The sequence below is a fragment of the Lepidochelys kempii genome, chromosome 3, assembly GCF_965140265.1.
Source record: "Lepidochelys kempii isolate rLepKem1 chromosome 3, rLepKem1.hap2, whole genome shotgun sequence".
NCBI classification, from domain to species: domain Eukaryota; kingdom Metazoa; phylum Chordata; order Testudines; family Cheloniidae; genus Lepidochelys; species Lepidochelys kempii.
Window position 1 is genome coordinate 928,221 of NC_133258.1, and position 18,401 is coordinate 946,621.

Here is an 18,401-nt window from a genome sequence, read left to right on the forward strand (position 1 = left end):
GCTTCTTGGTGCTGCCCTAAAGCCACCCCAGGCTAGGGCAGGCGACTAGAAACCCACCCGTGACAAGGGCGAGTTTTCTGTGCTCTTTTTATGATGCCTAGGTGTGCCTCAGTTTCCCCGGTATGTTGCATTGTTCCCCAGGGTGGGGCAGGGGTGCGGTTGGCTTGCAGGGCAGGCTAAGAGCCCGAGGTGGGCGTCACCTCTCTGCTGGGTGGAATGAACAGCGTCAGCCCAGCGCTGGCTGATCGAGGGGCCCAGAGACCCATCGCCAGCTCCAGCGACTCCTGGCTCAAGGCTCAGCGAGGGGCTGGGCAGAGAGGTGGGAGGGGTCCCGGGGGGCTCTGCAGGAAGCTAAGGGCTCTCATCTGGGAACTGACTGAGGAAGGCAGTCAGAGACACGGCCCGAACATGGGATCTGTGACAGCGGGGCTGGGCGCTGGGCTGCCCAGACTGGCCTCACTTTAACATTCAGCTCTCTGGCTACACCACGGGCGTCTGCTGACGTGTGCCAGGTGGCTAATAAACCCGCCTGTCCGCCTGCCCTTTGAGAGTGTCACCGCAGACGCTGGGCGAAGGGCACTGAGCCCTGACGGTCTGTCCCAGACTCACTGCCCAGAGCTTCCGGGGTGGGGCAGGGGGCTGCAGGCCCAGGGGCCCAGTCTCAGGAGGCGGTGAGACCACGTGGCCCACCCTGGGGGAAGAGCGAGACCCCGGAGGATCTGGGTCACTGCAGGGCTCCTCCCAGAGACTGTTCCCAGGCTGGGGCATAGCCCAGCCCTGTGCATCCCTGTCATGAGTATAAAGGGAAGGGTAAACACCTTTAAATCCTGCCTGGCCAGAGGCAAAACCCTTTCACCTGTAAAGGGTTAAGAAGCCAGGATAACCTCGCTGGCACCTGACCAAAATGACCCATGAGGAGACAAGATACTTTCAAAGCTGGAGGGGGAGAAACAAAGGTTCTCTCTGTCTGTGTGATGCTTTTGCTGGGACCAGAGTAGGAACGCAGGTCAGAACTCCTGTAAAGGGCTAATAAGCGATCTAGTTAGGTATGTGTTAGATTCTGTTTTGTTTTAATGGCTGGTAAAATAAGCTGTGCTGAATGGAATGGATATTCCTGTTTTTGTGGCTTTTTGTAACTTAGGGTTTTGCCTAGAGGGATTCTCTATGTTTTGAATCTAATTACCCTGTAAGGTATTTACCATCCTGATTTTACAGAGGTGATTCTTTTTCCTTTTCTTTAATTAAAATTCTTCTTCTTCTAAGAACCTGATTGATTTTTCATTGTTCTTAAGATCCAAGGGTTTGGGTCTGTGTTCACCTGTACAAATTGGTGAGGATTTTTATCAAGCCTTCCCCAGGAAAGGGGGTGTAGGGCTTGGGGGGATATTTTTTGGGGGGAGACATTTCCAAGTGGGCACGTCCCCTGTTCTTTGTGTAACACTTTGGTGGTGGCAGCGTTTAACCTAAGCTGGTCAGAATAAGCTTAAGGGGTCTTTCATGCAGGTCCCCACATCTGTGCCCTAGAGTTCAGAGTGGGGAAGGATCTTTGACAATCCCTGACAGGTGGTGGGTGCGGTGGGATGCTGAGTGCACCAGTGGTGTTGTGCTGTAAGTGATGTGCGGCAGGAAAACAAGCGTAGTCAAAGGAAACAAGAAAATGGCGTGTAAGCACCTCCCTGAGGGGGACGTCGCAAGCCTGTGCAGGGGCAGGGAGAGACGTTACGTGTGCGGCAGCTCAATAAGGGGCAGCTGGTTGCACGGCTGGAGGACGGTCAGTCCGAGAAGCAGGTTCCAGGCCCAAGTGGGGTTCCCAGCGGGTCCGAGAGTGACAGAGGCAGCAGCCGGTCCTGGTTCGCCCTCGATGGATTTGGTGGAGTAGGAGCTGAGAGCGAAGGGGCTCCGGCTGGAGCAACAGAGGCTAGCAGCCCGTGAGAAGCAGCGAAAAGATGAGGAAGAACCAGGAGAAGCAGCGGAAGCGTGAACGGGGGCTGGAGAAGCCGAGGGGTGAGAGGACCCACAGTATTCTTGTCAGCAAGTTAAAGAAGTATGGGCTGGATGAATGCACTATAAGGTGGGTAGAAAGTTGGCTAGATTGTCGGGCTCAACGGGTAGTGATCAATGGCTCCATGTCTAGTTGGCAGCCGGTGTCAAGTGGAGTGCCCCAGGGGTCGGTCCTGGGGCCGGTTTTGTTCAATATCTTCATAAATGATCTGGAGGATGGTGTGGATTGCACCCTCAGCAAATTTGCGGATGATACTAAACTGGGAGGAGTGGTAGATACGCTGGAGGGGAGGGATAGGATACAGAGGGCCCTAGACAAATTGGAGGATTGGGCCAAAAGAAATCTGATGAGGTTCAACAAGAATCATAGAATCATAGAATATCAGGGTTGGAAGGGACCTCAGGAGGTCATCTAGTCCAACCCCCTGCTCAAAAGCAGGACCCATCCCCAATTAAATCATCCCAGCCAGGGCTTTGTCAAGCCTGACCTTAAAAACTTCTAAGGAAGGAGATTCCACCACCTCCCTAGGTAACGCATTCCAGTGCTTCACCACCCTCCTAGTGAAAAAGTTTTTCCTAATATCCAACCTAAACCTCCCCCACTGCAACTTGAGACCATTACTCCTCGTTCTGTCATCTGCTACCATTGAGAACAGTCTAGAGCCATCCTCTTTGGAACCCCCTTTCAGGTAGTTGGAAGCAGCTATCAAATCCCCCCTCATTCTTCTCTTCTGCAGACTAAACAATCCCAGTTCCCTCAGCCTCTCCTCATAAGTCATGTGTTCCAGACCCCTAATCATTTTTGTTGCCCTTCGCTGGACTCTTTCCAATTTATCCACATCCTTCTTGTAGTGTGGGGCCCAAAACCGGACACAGTACTCCAGATGAGGCCTCACCAATGTCGAATAGGGCTGGGGTTCTTGAACAGTCTCTGGGAGGAGCCCTTCAGTGACCCAGACCCCCAGGGTCTCGCTCTTCCCCCAGGGTGAGCCACGTGGTCTCACCACCTCCTGAGACTGGGCCCCTGGGCCTGCAGCCCCCTGCCCCACCCTGGGAGCCCTGGGCAGCAAGTCTGGGACAGGCCCTGGGGGAGACGTGTCCTCTCCTCAGGGATCACTGCCCGTCGCCCAGTGTCTGCAGGGCCACTCGCCCTGCGCTGTGAAACCAGGCGGGTTTTAGTCACCTGGCACACGGCCCAGGCAGCCCCTTGGGTGGCCCAGAGAACTGACGGTTACAGCCCAGCCCAGCTGCAGTGACCCCCATGGTTCGCACTCTGTCTGTCTCTCCATCCAACCTCCTTGGTCAGACTCCAGGTGAGAGCCCGACTCCTTGCAGCCCCCAGCTCTTAACCCCCCACTGCCCCAGGCCTTTGTTCCTGAGCTGGGGGATGCAGCTCGGCCCCCTGCGGAGGGGTGGGACCATCCATGGTGGTTGGTTGCCAGGTGTCCACATCCCAGCCATTGGATCTGCCCTTCTCTTCTCAAGAGCTGCATGGAGATGGAACTTAAGGGCCCAGGCCGCCAGGCGCCATCCACACCTGTGTCTTCACCTGCCCCAGAGCCCCCAGACCTTCCCACCTGCTGAGGAACAGTGCCCCGCACATGGGAAACTGAGGCACACACAGTCTTCATAAACATATTACAGAAAATTCCCACTTCGTCCCACTCACCCCCAGACCCACAGGGGAACTGTGAGTTCCATGGTCTCAGGTGTAACCTCAGCTGGATGCTGTGCCCGAGGGAGCCAGTGTAACCCACACACTTCCTGGGTGTGGGGTTCTGCCTCCTCGAGTGGCCCCGAGACCACTTAGAGAGAGAGAAAAGAAGTCTGACCCACAGCCTTAGCTAAGCGCCAGGTGGCTCTTAGCTCATGCGGTGGAGGCTCATGCCTTAAGCACCAGAGGTCCCCGGTTCGATCCCACCCACCAACAACCGGGGTCCACTGGCGTTACACCAGCCTGGCCTGCCCTTGCTTGGGGGCCAGAGGCAGAGCTGTGTCTTGTGATGGCTGAGAGCCTGGCTGAGCGTGGGGAGCCCTGGGCAGGGTGAGGGCCAGATGGGTTTGTCCTGCCCAGGGGTGAGAGAGGACCCAGCAAAGGGTAAAGCTGCTGGAGGCCGATGCTGGTAGACCCGGTGCCACGACTGCAGGCATAGCTAAGAACTGACAAACTCGTAGCTGGCACCCAGACCGGTCCTCGGACTGAGGAGGCGGTGAGGGGTTTACTCCGTGACATGCTGTATTACTCTCCCTGGTGATGTTCGTTCTGCCCATGTGACACCAGCCACGGAGACAGTCCTACCCCGCCCCACACCCACTCAGGAGGGTGCTCAAACGGCAAGCAGGCCACCATTAGCCAAGCTTTGTTAAGTCCCCCCTGAGCCCCTGGAGACGTGCAGCAGCCTCGGCCCACCCTTGGCAGGCTGGAAGAGGGAAATAAAAAACACGATGTGAAGATTTTTCATCTCGTCCCTGTCTAAGCCCGCATCAGAGTGGCCAGACGGGGTCAGACCAAGGGTCCGTCCGGCCCCGTGTCCTGTCGGCTGACAGCGGCCAGCGCCCGGTGCCCCAGAGGGAGTGAACCGAACAGGTTCTCTCTCCTGCCATCCATCTCCACCCTCGGACAAACAGAGGCTAGGGACACCATTCCTTACCCATCCTGGCTAATAGCCATTAATGGACTTAACCTCCATGAATTTATCCAGTTCTCTTTTAAACCCTGTTATAGTCCTAGTCTTCACAACCTCCTCAGGTAGGGAGTTCCACAGGTTGACTGTGCGCTGCGTGAAGAAGAACTTCCTTTTATTTGTTTTAAACCTGCTGCCCATTCATTTCATTTGGTGGCTCCTAGTTCTTATATTATGGGAACAAGTAAATAACTTTTCCTTATTCACTTTCTCCACCCCACTCATGACTTTATAGACCTCTATCCTATCCCCCCTTAGTCTCCTCTTTTCAAAGGTGAAAAGTCCTGGCCTCTTTAATCTCTCCTCATATGGGACCCGTTCCAAACCCCTAAGCATTTTAGTTGCCCTTCTCGGAACCTTTTCTGACACCAGTCTATCTTTTTTGAGATGAGGAGACCACATCTGTATGAAGTATTCAAGATGTGGGCGTACCATGGATTTATATAAGGGCAATAAGATATTCTCCCTCTTATTCTCTGATGATTCCTAACATCCCGTTTGCTTTTTTGACGGCCACTGCACACTGCGTGGACGTCTTCAGAGAACTATCCACGATGACTCCAAGATCTTTCTTGAGTGGTAACAGCTAATTTAGACCCCATCATTTTATATGTAGAGTTGGGATTATGTTTTCCACTGTGCATTACTTTGCATTTATAAACAGTGAATTTCATCTGCCATTTTGTTGCCCAGTCGCCCAGTTTAGTGAGATTCCTTTGTAACTCCAAAGCAGACTACAAAGAGTGAACTATCTTGAGTAGTTTTGTATCATTTGCAAATTTGGCCACCTCACTGTTTACCCCTTTCTCCAGATCATTTATGAATATGTAGAATAGGACTGGGCCCTGTCCAGACCCCTGGGGGACACTGCTATTTACCCCTCTCCATTCTGAAAACTGACCATTTATTCCTCCCCTTTGTTTCTGGTCTTTTAACCAGTTACTGACCCATGAGAGGACCTCCCTCTTATCCCATGACAGCTTATGAGCCTGTGGTGAGGGACCTTGTCAACGGCTTTCTGGAAATCTAAGTACACTATATCCACTGGATCCCCCTTGGCCACATGCTTGTTTCCCCCCTTACAGAATTCTAGCAGATTGGTGAGGCCCGATTTCCCTTTACAAAAACCATGTTGACTCTTCCCCAACAAATTGTGGGTTCAAACTTCCCCAGGATGTTGGTTAAAGGGACCGTGCTCAGTTCAGTCGTGACGGGGAAAGAGATATTTGTACAAAGGGGGAATTTTCTGTACTATTTTTTATAAATGCTACGTGTGCCTCAATTTCTCTCATACTTTGCCACCCAGCAGGGACTCAGAGGGGTGATGGCTTGGGACGATCTGTCGAGGGTGTTGTGGGGAGCAGAGGGGCGGGTTGTTGGGAGGTCAGAGGGGGGTTTGGGGTGATCTGTGGGGGGGGTTGTGGGGAGCAGAGGGGCAGGTTGTGAGGAGGTTGGGGGTTTGGGGTGATCGACATTGGTGAGGCCTCATCTGGAGTACTGTGTCCAGTTTTGGGCCCCACACTTCAAGAAGGATGTGGATAAATTGGAGAGAGTCCAGCGAAGGGCAACAAAAATGATTAAGGGTCTAGAACACATGAGTTATGAGGAGAGGCTGAGGGAGCTGGGATTGTTTAGTCTGCAGAAGAGAAGAATGAGGGGGGATTTGATAGCTGCTTTCAACTACCTGAAAGGGGGTTCCAAAGAGGATGGATCTAGACTGTTCTCAATGGTAGCAGATGACAGAACGAGGAGTAATGGTCTCAAGTTGCAGTGGGGAAGGTTTAGATTGGATATTAGGAAAAACTTTTTCACTAGGAGGGTGGTGAAACACTGGAATGCGTTACCTAGGGAGGTGGTAGAATCTCCTTCCTTAGAGGTTTTTAAGGTCAGGCTTGACAAAGCCCTGGCTGGGATGATTTAACTGGGAATTGGTCCTGCTTTGAGCAGGGGGTTGGACTAGATGACCTTCTGGGGTCCCTTCCAACCCTGATATTCTATGATTCTATGATCTGTCAGGGGGGTTGTGGGGAGCAGAGGGGCAGGTTGTGGATAGGTCAGGGGGGGTTGTGCGGAGGTCAGAGGGGGGTTTGGGACGTTTTGTTGGGGTGGGTTATGGGGAGGTCAGAGGGGGTGTTGTGGGAAGGTCAGAGGGGGGTTTGGGATGATCTGTTGGGGGGGTTTGGGGTCATCTGTCGGGGGGTTCTGGGGAGCAGAGGGGCGGGTTGTGGGGAGGTCAGAGGGGGGTTTGGGACGATCTGTTGGGGGGGTTGGGGTGATCTGTCGGGGGGGTTCTGGGGAGCAGAGGGGCGGGTTGTGGGGAGGTCAGAGGGGGGTTTGGGACGATCTGTCGGGGTGGGTTGTGGCTGCCGTAGCTCAGAGTAATTCTGGTTTTCACAACAGAGAATCTGCCCAGCTCCCCGTTCCCTTTTCAGTGAGACCCTTTGCCAAGCAACCCTGCCCTGGCCCCCAGCCCCACTGCCCCTGCCCCCCGGTCTGCCCCTGCTCCCCAGCTCTGCCCGTCCCCTGGCTCTGCATCCAGCTTCCCCTGCCCCATGACCCCTGTCCCTCAGCCTGACCCTGGCCCTGCCTGCTCCCCTTGCCCAGCAGCAGCAGCCTCTGCCCCCAGCCCCGTGAGCCCCCCTGGCACCATACCCGCTGTGCCCCCTCCCAGCTCACCTTCCATGAGGACCCGGAAGACGTCCCTGAGGATGGTGATGGTGGAGCCCAGCACGAAGACGGAGAAGAGGAAGGTGCTGACGGGGTCTGCAATCTTGTACCGGGGCTGCAAGGGGCATGGTTGGGGTTACACCTGGGCAGCCAGCGAATCCCCAGAGCCGCACGACCTCCCAGCCCCACCCAGTGAGGGGTCAGACCTAGGAGTGGAACCCAGGAGTCCCTGGCCCAGCCCCACTGTCCCCTCAAGCTGGGTGGGGGGGCGCACAGAGGAAACGAGGCAGCAGAGGGCAGAGCCCAGCATAGGGAGCTGGCATATGGCTCTTCCTTGGGGCTGAGCACCAGGGTCCCAGCGAGGGGGCCTGTGGGGATCTCAGTCTATTTCCCCTGGGCAGGTCCTGTCTCCCCACAGCTCACGGGCAGCACCCAGCCCCAGAGAGCCCTGGGACAGGCAGGAGGTGTATGACGTTATTGACATGAACTGGGACCGTATAGATCATTGTTGCAACCAAGGTCCTGTCGTGGCACCAAATCTTATATAAAGGGGGTCAAATGAGGTGTCTCAGACGAGGTGATGGTTGGCTGGTTAGGATTGTGCTGTCTGGATGTGGGTATCATTTTGTAGTGGAAGTTACGAATATTGGCTCTGTCCTGTCTGTGGTTCAAACTTGTGCTCTGCTTCCGGGGGACACCCCAGACACGTTGGCCTCAGCTCTGCCCAGCCTGCTGGACGGCCCATTAAGGACCATCAGGGACACAACTGACCCTCTGAGAGAAGGCAGACGCGCCTGGGGACTCGGCCAGGTAGGCAGGGCCCTGCCTAGGGACTGAACTCTGAGGTGTTTCCAGGCCATGGGATGGGCAGCTTGTCCTTGGGACACAGAAAGAAAGGCCACATGGCAAGAGACTGTAAAAACCTGCTGCAGCTCCTCCAGCTTGTCTTCAGTCCTGCTTCCGACCTCTGGAGGGACTTGGCTACACTGAAGCTCTGAATCAAGGACTGAAAGACCCCTCCCAGCTGGGGATGTTCTCCAGAGACTGGATTTGAACCTGCTGTTTATTCCATCGCTGCTGCAAGCCTGAGCCAAGCACTTGGCCATCGCTGTGTGTCATTGATTCCATTTCACCAACTCTAGCTCTCGTCTCTCTCTTTTATGAATAAACCTTTAGATTTTAGATTCTAAAGGATTGGCAACAGTGTGATTTGTGGGTAAGATCTGACTTGTATATTGACCTGGGTCCGGGGCTTGGTCCTTTGGGATCGAGGGAACCTTTTTCCTTTTACTGGGGTATTGGTTTCCATCACCATTTATCCCCTTAACGAGGGGCACTGGTGGAGATACTGGGAAACTGAGTGTCTAAGGGAATTGCTTGTGTGACTTATTGGCCCCAACCGTCTCCTGGGCTCAGGTGAGAGGCTCAGGTATCATCCCTCAAGTGAAGTCACCCCCTGCTATCCCAGCACCATCCAGCACCAATGCAGACAGTCCCAGTAAACCTCCCACGCAACATTCCCAGGTCAAAACTCCCCACTCCCTGCTCCGTCACAGACTTGTGGTTAGCCAGCGGGGTGAGACCAAAGTCCTCCCTGGCTGGCTGGTTCGGTGCCTTAGAGGTGGAGAAACCCCAGCCTGGGGCTGTGACTGCCCTGCTCTAAGCGATTTGTCCTGACGTGACACTCTCCTTCGTGTCCTGCCAGAGGCACCATCCTTCCAAGGTGCAGTGCAGGGTCACTGGCCTGCTGCCACCTGGGACAGAGCAGCTCCCACTCCAGGAGCTCAGGGCAGGGCAGGGCTAGAGACAGGGGCTGGCCAGAGCCTCGGGCCACAGAGCAGGGCACACAAGTGTCTGTGTGAAGTGGGCACACGCAGGAGGGGTAGGTGGCCCCACAGAGGGAGGGACCTGGGAAGAGGGGCAGGAGAGGGAAGGCTGCGGTTAGTGGGGGCGCAAGGCAAGGGAGGGAGGGACGCGGTTAGCGGGGGCGCGAGGCAGCGAAGGGAGAGATGCGGTTAGTGGGGGCAGGAGAGGGAAGGCAGCAAAGGGAGAGATGTGGTTACGGGGGCAGGAGAGGGAAGGCAGCGGAGGGAGGGACGTGGTTAACGGGGGCGCAAGGCAGCGGAGGGAGAGATGCGGTTACGGGGGCAGGAGAGGGAAGGCAGCGGAGGGAGGGACGCGGTTAGCGGGGGCGCGAGGCAGCGAAGGGAGAGATGCGGTTACGGGGGCAGGAGAGGGAAGGCAGCAAAGGGAGAGATGTGGTTACGGGGGCAGGAGAGGGAAGGCAGCGGAGGGAGGGACGCGGTTAGCGGGGGCGCGAGGCAGCGAAGGGAGAGATGCGGTTACGGGGGCAGGAGAGGGAAGGCAGAGGAGGGAGGGACGCGGTTAGCGGGGGCGCGAGGCAGCGAAGGGAGAGATGCGGTTACGGGGGCAGGAGAGGGAAGGCAGAGGAGGGAGGGACGCGGTTAGCGGGGGCGCGAGGCAGCGAAGGGAGAGATGCGGTTACGGGGGCAGGAGAGGGAAGGCAGCAAAGGGAGAGATGTGGTTACGGGGGCAGGAGAGGGAAGGCAGCGGAGGGAGGGATGCGGTTAGCGGGGGCGCGAGGCAGCAAAGGGAGAGATGCGGTTACGGGGGCAGGAGAGGGAAGGCAGCGGAGGGAGGGACGCGGTTAGCGGGGGCGCGAGGCAGCAAAGGGAGAGATGTGGTTACGGGGGCAGGAGAGGGAAGGCAGCGGAGGGAGGGACGCGGTTAACGGGGGCGCGAGGCAGCGAAGGGAGAGATGCGGTTACGGGGGCAGGAGAGGGAAGGCAGAGGAGGGAGGGACGCGGTTAGCGGGGGCGCGAGGCAGCGAAGGGAGAGATGCGGTTACGGGGGCAGGAGAGGGAAGGCAGAGGAGGGAGGGACGCGGTTAGCGGGGGCGCGAGGCAGCGAAGGGAGAGATGCGGTTACGGGGGCAGGAGAGGGAAGGCAGCAAAGGGAGAGATGTGGTTACGGGGGCAGGAGAGGGAAGGCAGAGGAGGGAGGGATGCGGTTAGTGGGGGCAGGAGAGGGAAGGCAGAGGAGGGAGGGACGCGGTTAGCGGGGGCGCGAGGCAGCAAAGGGAGAGATGTGGTTACGGGGGCAGGAGAGGGAAGGCAGAGGAGGGAGGGATGCGGTTACGGGGGCAGGAGAGGGAAGGCAGCAAAGGGAGAGATGCGGTTAGCGGGGGCGCGAGGCAGCAAAGGGAGAGATGTGGTTACGGGGGCAGGAGAGGGAAGGCAGCGGAGGGAGGGACGCGGTTACGGGGGCAGGAGAGGGAAGGCAGCGGAGGGAGGGACGCGGTTAGCGGGGGCGCGAGGCAGCGAAGGGAGAGATGCGGTTACGGGGGCAGGAGAGGGAAGGCAGCAAAGGGAGAGATGTGGTTACGGGGGCAGGAGAGGGAAGGCAGCGGAGGGAGGGATGCGGTTAGCGGGGGCGCGAGGCAGCAAAGGGAGAGATGCGGTTACGGGGGCAGGAGAGGGAAGGCAGCAAAGGGAGAGATGCGGTTAGCGGGGGCGCGAGGCAGCAAAGGGAGAGATGCGGTTACGGGGGCAGGAGAGGGAAGGCAGAGGAGGGAGGGATGCGGTTAACGGGGGCGCGAGGCAGCGAAGGGAGAGATGCGGTTACGGGGGCAGGAGAGGGAAGGCAGCAAAGGGAGAGATGCGGTTAGCGGGGGCGCGAGGCAGCAAAGGGAGAGATGCGGTTACGGGGGCAGGAGAGGGAAGGCAGAGGAGGGAGGGATGCGGTTAACGGGGGCGCGAGGCAGCGAAGGGAGAGATGCGGTTACGGGGGCAGGAGAGGGAAGGCAGCAAAGGGAGAGATGTGGTTACGGGGGCAGGAGAGGGAAGGCAGCGGAGGGAGGGATGCGGTTAGCGGGGGCGCGAGGCAGCAAAGGGAGAGATGCGGTTACGGGGGCAGGAGAGGGAAGGCAGCAAAGGGAGAGATGCGGTTAGCGGGGGCGCGAGGCAGCAAAGGGAGAGATGCGGTTACGGGGGCAGGAGAGGGAAGGCAGAGGAGGGAGGGATGCGGTTAACGGGGGCGCGAGGCAGCGAAGGGAGAGATGCGGTTACGGGGGCAGGAGAGGGAAGGCAGCAAAGGGAGAGATGCGGTTAGCGGGGGCGCGAAGCAGCAAAGGGAGAGATGCGGTTACGGGGGCAGGAGAGGGAAGGCAGAGGAGGGAGGGATGCGGTTAACGGGGGCGCGAGGCAGCGAAGGGAGAGATGCGGTTACGGGGGCAGGAGAGGGAAGGCAGAGGAGGGAGGGACGCGGTTAGCGGGATGCCAGGCAGCGCAGGGAGGGACGCAGTAGAAGCAGGCCTGAAGTTGTTCACTTCGTACCTCCACGTAGATGATGGTGGCAGCCGTCAGCACCCCGAGACTTTGCAGCAGGTCCCCCACCACATGTACGAAGGCGGCACGCACGCTGGTGCTGCCGGGCAGGGGGCTTCCAGGGGGTGCGCAGCCAGGACTCTCCTCCATCTTCTCATAGCCCCGGGCGTGGCTGTGGCCCGTGACCGACTGGTGCAGGATGTAGGCCATGCTGGAGGGAAGTGGGGAGCCTGAGCCAACCGCGGGCGGACACAGAGCCCCAAGGGCCGCGGCACCAACAGATCCCAGAGCCCCTCCGCCCGCCCGCTCCCTACCCCAGGCCAGATGTGTGGCATCACCAGGGCAGGCACAGGGGGGAATGGGCAAGGTGGATGGGCATTGACTGCGGGGCTGGGCAGAGAAGGAACAGGCCAGGTGGAGGGGTGTGGATGGGAGGGGTGGGCAGAGGCAGGAATGGGAGAGGTCTGGGGGGCTGTGATCAGGGGCTGGGCACAGGCAGGAATGGGAGAAGTGAGGGGGCTGTGATTGGGGGGCAGGGATGCTCTGTACTTCGGGGAAACACCCAGCACCCCCCATGTTCATCCTTGTAAAATGATTGTGTGGGATCCAATGCAAAGTTTGTCATGTCGGGTGTCTTCGGAAGGCTCACGATGCACTGAGGCATCACACTGGCCTAGGCAGCAATAAAGGATCTGTTGGACTCTCGAGGGAGTCACCCCCCCTTCCCTTGGTCAGTTTGGGACTGCGATGAGGTAATGCTCACCTGACTCTGAAGGGGGTGGGGGGGCAAAGCCAAGAGGGAAGAAAGGACATGATAAAAGGGAGAGACGTTTGCCATGCTCTCTCTCGCTTCCACCTACATCTACAGACACCAAGCGACTGAATGGACTGAATGGATAATGGAGTTTCCATTATCTTTGAAAACTCGTGGCGAACCGGGGAAGTCCCAGATGACTGGAAAAAGGCTAATGTAGTGCCAATCTTTAAAAAAGGGAAGAAGGAGGATCCTGGGAACTACAGGCCAGTCAGCCTCACCTCAGTCCCTGGAAAAATCATGGAGCAGGTCCTCAAAGAATCAATCCTGAAGCACTTGCATGAGAGGAAAGTGATCAGGAACAGCCAGCATGGATTCACCAAGGGAAGGTCATGCCTGACTAATCTAATCGCCTTTTATGATGAGATTACTGGTTCTGTGGATTAAGGGAAAGCAGTGGATGTATTGTTTCTTGACTTTAGCAAAGCTTTTGACACGGTCTCCCATAGTATTCTTGTCAGCAAGTTAAGGAAGTATGGGCTGGATGAATGCACTATAAGGTGGGTAGAAAGCTGGCTAAATTGTCGGGCTCAACGGGTAGTGATCAATGGCTCCATGTCTAGTTGGCAGCCGGTATCAAGTGGAGTGCCCCAAGGGTCGGTCCTGGGGCCGGTTTTATTCAATATCTTCATAAATGATCTGGAGGATGGTGTGGATTGCACTCTCAGCAAGTTTGCAGATGACACTAAACTGGGAGGAGTGGTAGATACGCTGGAGGGGAGGGATAGGATACAGAAGGACCTAGACCAATTGGAAGATTGGGCCAAAAGGAATCTGATGAGGTTCAATAAGGATAAGTGCAGGGTCCTGCACTTAGGACGGAAGAACCCAATGCACAGCTACAGACTAGGGACCGAATGGCTAGGCAGCAGTTCTGCAGAAAAGGACCTAGGGGTGACAGTGGACGAGAAGCTGGATATGAGTCAGCAGTGTGCCCTTGTTGCCAAGAAGGCCAATGGCATTTTGGGATGTATAAGTAGGGGCATAGCGAGCAGATCGAGGGACGTGATCGTTCCCCTCTATTCGACATTGGTGAGGCCTCATCTGGAGCACTGTGTCCAGTTTTGGGCCCCACACTTCAAGAAGGATGTGGATAAATTGGAGAGAGTCCAGCGAAGGGCAACAAAAATGATTAGGGGACTGGAACACATGAGTTATGAGGAGAGGCTGAGGGAGCTGGGATTGTTTAGCCTGCAGAAGAGAAGAATGAGGGGGGATTTGATAGCTGCTTTCAACTACCTGAAAGGGGGTTCCAAAGAGGATGGCTCTAGACTGTTCTCAATGGTAGCAGATGACAGAACGAGGAGTAATGGTCTCAAGTTGCAGTGGGGGAGGTTTAGATTGGATATTAGGAAAAACTTTTTCACTAAGAGGGTGGTGAAACACTGGAATGCGTTACCTAGGGAGGTGGTAGAATCTCCTTCCTTAGAGGTTTTTAAGGTCAGGCTTGACAAAGCCCTGGCTGGGATGATTTAACTGGGAATTGGTCCTGCTTTGAGCAGGGGGTTGGACTAGATGACCTTCTGGGGTCCCTTCCAACCCTGATATTCTATGATTCTATGAAGCACTGATCAAAGGGGAGAGCCTGGCTGAGGGGCAACCAGCCAGCCTGCGGTGAGAAGCATCTAAGTTTGTAAGGGCACGGAAAGTGTTAAGATCAGCTTAGAATGCGTTTTGCTTTTGTTTCATTTGACCAGATCTGACTTGTTGTGCTTTGATTTATAATCACTTAAAATTGATCTTTATAGTTAATAAGTTTGTTTGTTTATTCTACCTGAAGCAGCAGGAGGTGTGAGCGGGGGCTAAGCAGCTGGGCTGGGTGAGAAATGTGGGTGTTTGTGTTTATGAGCGCCCTGTGGCACTGGCCCGATCCCCGTGGCATCATGCCCGGGGAGGGTGTGATTTTTCTCCCTAGGCTCTGGCCCATCAGGTGGGGATTTGAGACAGAGCTGCCTGGAGCGTCCGGGCTAGAACCAACCCACCCACTGGCACGGCCGGCCCTGTAGTGCCCAAGGGAACCCAGCTGAGCACAGAGCCACACCCACTGGGGCAGCCGAGCACGTGGTCGCTGCATGGATCTGGGGGGCTGGGATCTGGGGGGGGCAGTGGGCAGGGAACCAGGGGGCAGAGGGCTGGGATCTGGGGGGCTGAGATCTGGGGATGGGGGGACAGCAGGCAGGGACATGGGGGGCTGGGATCCGGGAGGCAGTAATCTGGGGTTGAGGCGGGGCAGGCAGGGATCCGGAGGGCAGGAATCTGGGGGTTGGGGGGCAGTGGGCAGGGATCCAGGGGGCTGGGATCCAGGGGGCAGGAGGTGCGAGGGCAGCGGACAGGGATCCAGGGGGCTGGGAATCCAGGGGACAGGGATCTAGGGGGGCTGGGATCTGGGGATGAGGGGATGGCAGGCAGGGATCTGGGGGGCTGGGATCTGGGAGGCAGGGATCTGGGGTTGGGGGGCGCGGGCAGGGATCTGGGGGGCAGGGAGCCCACGTACATGACGTTGATGCCCACGGCGCAGGTGGAGGTGGCCAGCATGACGCGTGCGTCGATCTCGTAGTCGTTGCTGATGATGCGGGCTGAGGCCAGGTACACCAGGACTCCGGTCACGACCCAGATGGACAGCACCGAGGCCAGGGCGCCCAGCGTCTCTGCAGGCATGGGGCAGCATTCAGCGCCGCTCGCAGCTATGGGGCGGAGGGGAGCGGCCGGGGGCAGCCCAGCTGGGACCCATCCATGCCCCTCAGGGAGGAAAGGGTTAAAGACCTGCCTCTGGTGCCCATTGCTGCAGGAACGCTGGCAATGTCTGTGTGGGGCCCGTGTATGCCTCAGTTTCCCTCCGTGCCTGGCACTGCTGTGCACACGGTGCCAAGGGGAGGAGACGGGGTGCCATAGGGCAGCCTAGGGCCAGCCCCGGGGGTTGTTCGGCCTGGCTAGAACCAGCCCATCAGAGAGGCTCTAGACAGATTGTGGGACCCGAAGGCCTGGAGCAGTGACCTGGCTACGGGAGGGCCCGATTGCGGAGCTGGGAACTCAGCAGGGCACTGCAGGAGAAGGGCCATGGAGCAGAGGTGACAGGAGCCGGGACCAGAGCTGGGCTCACCAGAGACACGGCAGCTCTCACCTGCTGGGACTGACAGACAGACTGACAGGGGCCCTGGCATTGGCCAGCAGGGACTTAACCCCAACTTCTCTGGGCAAGCCGAGGGCCGCCCACGCCGCGCCCAGGGGGCCGAGACCGGCTCTGGGGGAAAGGCTGCCTGGCGTCTCTGCAGGCACTGGCGGGCGCAGGGGGCCCTGCAGAGCGGCCGTGTCTCTCCCGGGCGTCTGGCTCGGCGGGACTTGCTGGGCAGAGCTACGGGCTGAGGCAGGGGGCTGGAGCTCAGGGGCTCTGGATTGGAGGCAGTGAGGCCACGTGGCTGACCCCTGGAGGGAGAGCGGGACCCCCTGGGGGTCTGGCACAAGGACGGGGCGCTTAGCCGGGGCACAGCACAGACCCTGGGGGTCCGTGAAGCCTGTTTGGGGCAAGGCATCATTGGTAATGCGTTGCACTAAGGTGGCCAGCGGTGAGGGTCTGCCTGTGGCCTGGGGGTGAAGGCTCTGCACCCCCCAGCTCCCCACGGGCTGAAGGGAGGGGGAGCCACTCCCACACACACAGGCTGGGCCCTGCCCTGCTGGGCTGCCCGGGCTCAGTGAAATAAGCACCAGGTCTCCCCAGCCCGGGCCCCGGCATGGCAGGGAGTTGGGGTGGAGGTCTGTGGGGCTGGGCGGGGGCAGCGAGTCCCGGCAGGGCCCTTACCTGAGCGGTGCCAGCCGAAGCTCATGGACTTGGTGGGCGGCTTGGCGGAGACCCACAGGGAGAACAGGCTGACCACCATGCTGCCCACGTCCGCTAGCAGATGGGCAGCATCAGTCATGATGGCCAGGCTGTGCGCCAGGTACCCGCCTGCAGCAGAGATTAGCCAGCTCAGCGCCAGCTCCCGGCAGGGCCCCCCCCCCACAGCCCCAGGCCGCCCCGGCCTGCCAGGGGCTGGCTCCTTCCACAGAGCGCTGGGCCCTGACACAGCGTCCCCTTGTGCTGCCACGGAGCCTGCCATGGAGGGGGGATCCAGCCAGGTGACTCCCAGGAACGTGGGGACTCTGGCAGTGGGGGAGGGGAGCTGCCCCCTCCCGCGGAGCTGAGGGCCCAGGGCCTGCACCAGTGAGCGCTGGGCCCGCACCGGGCTCCTGGCCCCCAGAGATCTGGGGGGCGCCTGCCAGCCAGCACTTGAGCAACGTGCAGAGCAGGACGTCCTGCAGCACGGGCTGAGCAGGGCCAGGAACAAGCCGGGCTGGGGCCCCGCTGCCACCTTACCGACGACCTCGCCGATCATGAAGACAAAGCAGATGGCGCAGGCGATGCCCAGCTTCCGGCAGGCCTGCAGCTCCGCACGGCTCTGGCTGGGGGAGCGGGGTCCATGGTGGCAGTGCCTGGCCAGGCACCCGTCCAGCTCCAGGGACGGAGCCGCAGGGCTGGTCTCCGGGGGCAAGCCGGGGAAGGGCTTCGGGGAGCCTGTGAAGAGACTGAGACCCAAGGAGGTCAGTGCAAAGGCCACCCCCGTTCCAGCAGCCCATGGGACACCTGGCCGGAACAAGGCGGCCCGGCTCCTCGCCCCCTGCCTCGCTGGGCCCAGAGCAGGGCTGGGAACCGGGAGGGGCTGCCCTCGTCTTTGGGGGCCCTGGCTCCACCCAGCTCTGCTGCTAGGTAGCAAGGGAGTGAGTCCAGTGCACCTGCTGCCACCTCGCCAGCACGGCTGGGGTCCTCCTGACTGCCCAGGTGCCTGGGCCTGCCACAGGAGAAAGGGAAAGGAGACTTGGCAAGTGTGGGAACTGGTGGCCCTGGGACATCACCCCAAGCCTGGATTCCACAGAGGTGCCCAAAGCTGGAACAGTTTGGGGGTGACTGCTGGTCAGGACTGAGGGGCAGAGCTGGGAGGGAGGGGGCCTATGGCTGGGATATGGGGGGCAGGTTGGGATTGAAGGGCACCAGCAGAGCTCGGGGCCCCAGGGCTGGGCTATCAGGGGCTGCGGGTCGGGAGTGACGGGCTGTCACGGAGTGTGGGGGAGTCCAGGCCCTGCACCCAACTTCCTGGGATTCACTGAGGCTCTCAGCCAGCCAGTAAAACAGAAGGTTTATTGGACAACAGGAACACAGCCCAAAACAGAGCTTGTGGGTACACCCAGGACCCCTCAGTCAAGTCCTTCTGGGGGAGCAGGGAGCTTAGACCCCAGCCCTGGGGTTCCCTGCGTTCCTCCACCCAGCCCCAAACTGAAACTAAACCCCCCCAGCAGGCTCCCTCCTGCAGCCTGTCTTCACATTCCTGGGCAGAGGTGTCACCTCCCGCTCCCCCTCCTGGCTCAGGTTACAGGCTCTCAGGTCTCCCCTCCCCAGGACACATTCCCAGGTCAACACTCCCCTCTCCCTGCTGAGTCACATCGTCACATCTCTCCCCCCTTTGAGACTGAACTGAGCGGGGTCACTGTGACCAGTGACCAGGGGAAATTCAGGGCCCCCTCTCCGGGACAGCGCGTCCGCTATCAGGTTGGCACTTCCCTTCATGTGCACCACGTCCATGTCGTAATCCTGCAGGAGCAGGCTCCATCTCAGGAGTTTGGCGTTGGCTCCTTTCATCTGGTGCAGCCAGGTCAGGGGAGAGTGGTCGGTGTAGACGGTGAAGTGCCGCCCGAAGAGATAGGGCTCTAGTTTCTTGAGGGCCCACACCATGGCCGGGCACTCCTTCTCGATGGCCGCGTAGTGTTGCTCCCGGGGTAGCAACTCCTTGCTCAGGTACACGATGGGGTGTCTCTCCCCCTTTTCATCCTCCTGCATTAACACCGCCCCCAGTCCCGTGT

General features: G+C 58.7%; 1 protein-coding gene across 2 annotated transcripts in view; it reads right to left on the reverse strand.

The window, feature by feature from the left end:
• SLC30A3 (solute carrier family 30 member 3) overlaps positions 1 to 18,401 on the reverse strand; it is a 36,975-nt gene that overhangs the window by 6,687 nt on the left and 11,887 nt on the right. For both annotated transcript variants that reach the window (XM_073335437.1, XM_073335439.1), the window contains exons 2-6: positions 16,864 to 17,072; positions 16,309 to 16,455; positions 15,007 to 15,160; positions 11,708 to 11,909; positions 7,362 to 7,467 (exon numbers count right to left, since the gene is read on the reverse strand). In XM_073335437.1, coding sequence (XP_073191538.1) covers positions 7,362 to 7,467; positions 11,708 to 11,909; positions 15,007 to 15,160; positions 16,309 to 16,455; positions 16,864 to 17,072 — 818 coding nt within the window. The remainder of the gene's footprint in view (positions 1 to 7,361; positions 7,468 to 11,707; positions 11,910 to 15,006; positions 15,161 to 16,308; positions 16,456 to 16,863; positions 17,073 to 18,401) is intronic.